General features: G+C 40.9%; 1 protein-coding gene across 3 annotated transcripts in view; it reads left to right on the top strand.

The window, feature by feature from the left end:
- The window catches only part of LOC144975258 (uncharacterized), a 16,866-nt gene extending 12,414 nt beyond the window's left edge, over window positions 1-4,452 (top strand). For all 3 annotated transcript variants that reach the window (XM_078919181.1, XM_078919182.1, XM_078919180.1), the window contains 3 exons: window positions 53-158; window positions 1,957-2,150; window positions 2,681-4,452. In XM_078919181.1, coding sequence (XP_078775307.1) covers window positions 53-158; window positions 1,957-2,150; window positions 2,681-3,339 — 959 coding nt within the window. In that variant the 3' untranslated portion in view covers window positions 3,340-4,452. The remainder of the gene's footprint in view (window positions 1-52; window positions 159-1,956; window positions 2,151-2,680) is intronic.
- Window positions 4,453-5,270: the final 818 nt, after the last annotated feature.

Here is a 5,270-nt window from a genome sequence, read left to right as displayed (position 1 = left end):
TTGAGTGATATCGATGACGAAATGTGTTTTTGGATTATTCCAATTTCCCCAGATTTAATCAGCCCCATCTTTACGGCCATTGAACACACACCTGTGTCCAGAGGTCCTGCTCTGGTCACCGTCAAGTGGTCCCAAATCCACGGGGCTACCAAATACCGGTAAAGTACAGAAATACAAGTATGACAACTTAAGCTTTAGTATAGAGTAATATCCACTCCTTGGCCAAAGCTCTTTAAAAGGGGCCCAAGCCAACAGCAACATTTAACATTCAGGATAATCCATGACGCCTGTTTAGCGATATCACAATTATTTGTTTTCGACAGAGACAACGCTGTTAACGACCAGGTGCTTATTCACACCTGAGTTTGGTGGGACAATAGGAGTAAAGAGTCTTTTCCAAGGACTCAATTTTATCACGCCAAGGCGGGACTCGAACCAGGATCTACATGTCCAAATGCGAGTACCATGTCACATGACCGCAAAGCAGTACTAATGTACTTCACATTAACAATGCAGGTACTGAACCAGAACAATCAAGAAAGTCAGCTGTAGCCTGACACTGACCCCCAAAATGACGTGAAAAGACAAGTCTTTTGCTACAAAAGAAAGCAAATCGTGAGTTGTATTCTACAGTTCAACCAATGAAATCACGTATTTCCTTGATCAAAGACAAATCACTAGGCGATGCACAAACCTGAAAAACGACATCAAATAAGTCTTAGTTGGTCCTAGCGGAGCCATCGTAAAATTATAGCCTGACATTAGAACCAACTAGAACTATTGTTTGACGTTATTTTTTAAAAGTTATGTGTAGTTTCTAGTGAGTTGTCGTTAGTAGTTCTCATGGAAACACGTGATCCCATTGGTTGAACTATTGAATACAACTCACGATTTGTTTTCTTTTGTGGCCAAAGACTTGTCTTTTGACGTCATTTTTTGCTCAGTGTCAGGCTATGAGTTTACGATAGCTTAGGTCCTTCTGTCAAACTATAGATAGTTCGAAGATGATGTCATTAAGGTCTTTGTTATTGATTTATGCCATCCGGGTTTATGAGTAGTGCTCACTGAACTGTATTAACCTGACTATAAACTTTAATGGGTACACAGAGTTTTGTGTGTTGGTCCGTTATACTTCCGGATGGCAATGTTATGAGCTTCTTAGCCAAGCGCATACTATCTATAGATAGAAAGAAGATGACTAAAATCTGGTCTATTATTGTTATTGTTTTTGCCATCCGCGTTTGTGAGTTATTCTCACTTAACTGTATTAACCAGGCTATAAACGATCATGATTACACACAGTTTTGTGTGTTCGTCCGTTATACATCCGGATGGTAATGTTGTGAGCTTCTTAGACAAGTGCATACTATCTAAAAGTTAACGATGGCGACGCGACGGTTCTAGAGTAATCATCGTTAACTGACACCAGAACCCTCTAGGATTATAGTTGACGTCATTCTTTTAGGTTTGCGCAGCGTCCAGTGAGTTGTCGTTAGTAGTGCTCAAGGAAATAAGTGGTCCCATTGGTTAACTATTGAATACAGCTCATGTAAATGGTATCTTTGTGGCCTAACACTTGTATTTTGACGTCATATTTTGGTCAGTGCCAGGCTATAAGTTAACAATGGCCACATGTCAACTCAGTGAAATCTTTTAACCACCCATGGTGGGCGGGAGGTCAGTCCTTCTGTCTATCCCCCCCCCCCCCCAACCCCCTCTACCCCCTATATCTAATGTTCTTTTCTAGACTGCTGTCTGTCTTTGTCTTTGTAGGAAAGAGATTGCATTGATTTCTCCTCGCCATGGCCGGAGTCCTTGACTCGAAGGGACGCAGTCAATGTATAGCATTAGTTTTGGGATCTCATTTCTTGAAAATCAGCAATCTGTTATGTATTTACAGTCATAGTTTTGTTATGAATTGTAGTGTTTTTTATCAATCCCACTATCCCCTCCCAGGCTTTCCGCCAGTCGTAAGGACATTCAGGGGAATGAGGTCCACCTGGGTGTGGATCTACCTCCGTCTACTACCAGCTACCAGCTAGGACTTCCGGCCCTAGACACGGACTACAGTATCGAGGTAGAGACGACGTCACTTGAAGGGAACCATCCAGCCATTTCAAAAGTCATCAGGACACTGCCTTATATTCATTGTAAGAATTGGATAGATTCATAATAATGTCAACAACAAATTTATTCCAGCTCTCCCAATGGAAAACCCTATCATTTCTTAGTGAATACTAAATCGTTGAATAATGCTTTGAACAAGCTGAATAAAAATGTTATTCAACGATTGCAGAATATTTTCGCACATTTTATTGGTGTGAAATTAGGTGCAAAAGACAGCTGATTGGTAATTATAAATAATCTTTTGGTGTGCATGAATACAAATCCAACGTATTTAGTTGTGGGTCAAATTGTCATTCAAGCAGAATGAGAAACTCCTTACATCTCTACAGCGCAGCACGCCTGGGTTATTCCAGTCTTCCCTTGGAATAGACACTAGAGACAACTTTCTCCTATGGAATGAATAAGGAAAGTTTATTTTTAAAATCATTTTAATTAACAAGCAAAAAATTGATATTACTCGTTTCACGCTCGAGAAACCGGGACAAACTCCGGCTCCATGAATATTATACTGGCCATAAAGGACTAATTTCCTTTTTTAAATCTCCATTTCTAGGTTTAAAGGTTCGATTCAATGCCACAACCTGCCACAAGAAAATTGCCGTAGCTCTAACCAAGGACGAGCTGGTCCACCGGAAATGCAAACTGGCCGTACTCCACAACGCATGCATATCAACCACCAGCCCTCAGCGTCTGGAAACCCTAGAGGGCGCCACGTCAGACGAATTCCTTCCCGTCATGCCTCACGTCTACTGGCAGCACGTCATCCACTTCCACGTGTTCGGGAAACTGAACAACTCTCGTCTTCTCTGCGATTTGGGCATTTGTAAACAAGGCAGTGAAGACAATTTCTCGCCGCTCTGCGACAATTTCAACGCCTACTCCGCATACCTCGTGCGACGAAACACCAAAATCTGCCTGGAATTCTGGAACGGGACCAACCGTGAGAATATTTCTAGAAGCATCCCCGTCCTTGACCTTGACAACGACAACGACAAGACCATCAAGCTCGGCTTCTACTACAACGCGTTACGTAATATCTTCGCCATCGTCAGCCCCGCCAACAACGCGGTCCTGTGCCGATTCAACGTCAAGTTCGTCACAGTTCTGCCCGTCTACGCCCTCTACAGCTCAGACCAGGTCTTCGTCATGATCAGGAGTGCTGAGGCCCAGAAACTTCCACAGGTTTTGAACAGACTTGTCATCGAGGGATGACTGATTGCGTTAACAATAATATTGAGGGCGTCGGACCGTGGCCTTCATAAACTCGTGATATATCGTAATATATGTTATAGCCTGATACTGAAATCCAAAAGGACTGGCGGTTTGTCCTCATTATTTGGTTTTGCACCGTCTAGTGAGTTGTCGTTAGTAGAGCTCATGGAAACAAGTTATTTCATTGGTTGAACTATTGAATACAACTCACGATTTGTTTTCTTTTGTGGCAAAAGACTGGCATTTTGACGTCATTTTTTGGTCAGTATCAGGCCATAACTTTACGAAGGATACGGTCACACCAAGAAAGAAGTTGGTGACAGCAATGCGACTTGGGCTTCATTGAAAACTAAGTAGTCACGCTGTTATTTTCGGCGTTGGTGATAATAACTTGTAACAATGGTGTTTTGAGTTAAACCAATTATTTCAGTCTCTATTTCATATTGCGGTTGAAAATGTTTTCATAGAGATGTCTGGAGATTGGACCTATCTGTTACCAATGATTAAATATGAGAGAGCGAGTAAGTGAGAGAGAGAGAGAGAGAGAGAGAGAGAGAGGAGGGGGGAGAGGGAGGAGAGAGAGGGAGAGGGGTTGAGAGAGAAGAGAGATACACTTATATACACTGAGATAAAGAGGGGTAGAGATACACACTCACACACACACACACAAACAAACACACACACACACACACACACACAGATGTAAACAGAGAGATCCAGGTGCAGATATAGAGAAAGAGAGGTACAGGTATGGATATATATATATATATATATATATATATATATATATATATATATATATATATAAATATATATATCCCGTGTGTGTACTTCTCCTTCTCTATGTCTGCACTTGTATGTATATATAGACGGGGAAAGAAATATAAAAATATTCAGAGAGCGGTAGAGAGAGGGAGAGAAAGAGAGAGCGGAGAGAGAGAGAGAGAGAGAGAGAGAGAGAGAGAGAGAGAGAGCGATAGGGACATAGAAAGAGGAGGCGAACAAAGAGAGAGCTAGAAAGACAGAGAAAAAGAGCTGGAAAGAGACATATATAGAGACAAAGAGAGGGGGAGGGGGGGGGGGTAAAGAGAGAGAGAGAGAGTAAGAGAGAAAGATAGAGAGAGATACCGAGAGAGAAAGAGACTGATAGACGCCCATTTAAATGTTTCTATAGTCTAGCAGCTATTTGTATAATAATGGCAAAACACGAAGAGTATTGTGATGTATGATGACAATTGAGGACGTCTGGTGACCTGTGATAAATTTTGATGACGTATATTGACGTATTTTTGTCCATGATGCCATATAATATATATATATTAAATATATATATATATATATATATATATATATATATATATATATATATATATATATATATATACATATATGATGACGTTTGGTGACTTGTATTATAACGATGCATAATGTCGTGTGTATGATCTTTCATGATGTATATGTACAATTACATATGATGGCGTATGAAGACGTGTAATGATCTATGATGACGTACAGTTATACTCATATAAAATGATGACGTATATGTTGACGCATCATTTTTCTTTTCTACGTTGCTCTCTGTAATTACCCAGGAAAGAAGTTATTCAGTCGTTCCTATTGTGACGCGACAACGTAATCATAATAAATGGCATTTATATAGCGCTTTATCCCGTTTGTCACAGGCTCTAAGCGCTTTACAGTGATATAAAACGTCTGACGTCCGATAACGTGGGATGACGTATATTGACGTTTATTTTGTCCTTTCTACGTTGTTTTCCGTCATTATCAAGACACAGACATACGTCATTCATCAGTTGGTTCCATTGATATCAGAGTCTATGTATGATGGGGACAGCGTGGCTCAGCGGCACGGTCTTTGCTCTGTACCCGAAAGGTACCGAGTTCGATCACCCCGCTGCTGCGCTGTATGG

Source organism: Berghia stephanieae, chromosome 6 (assembly GCF_034508935.2).
Source record: "Berghia stephanieae isolate SIO BIC M18660-M18661 chromosome 6, UCSD_Bste_1.3, whole genome shotgun sequence".
Lineage (NCBI taxonomy): Eukaryota > Metazoa > Mollusca > Gastropoda > Nudibranchia > Aeolidiidae > Berghia > Berghia stephanieae.
Note: the sequence above shows the minus strand (reverse complement) of the source record. Positions and strands in the feature narration are given on the sequence as shown.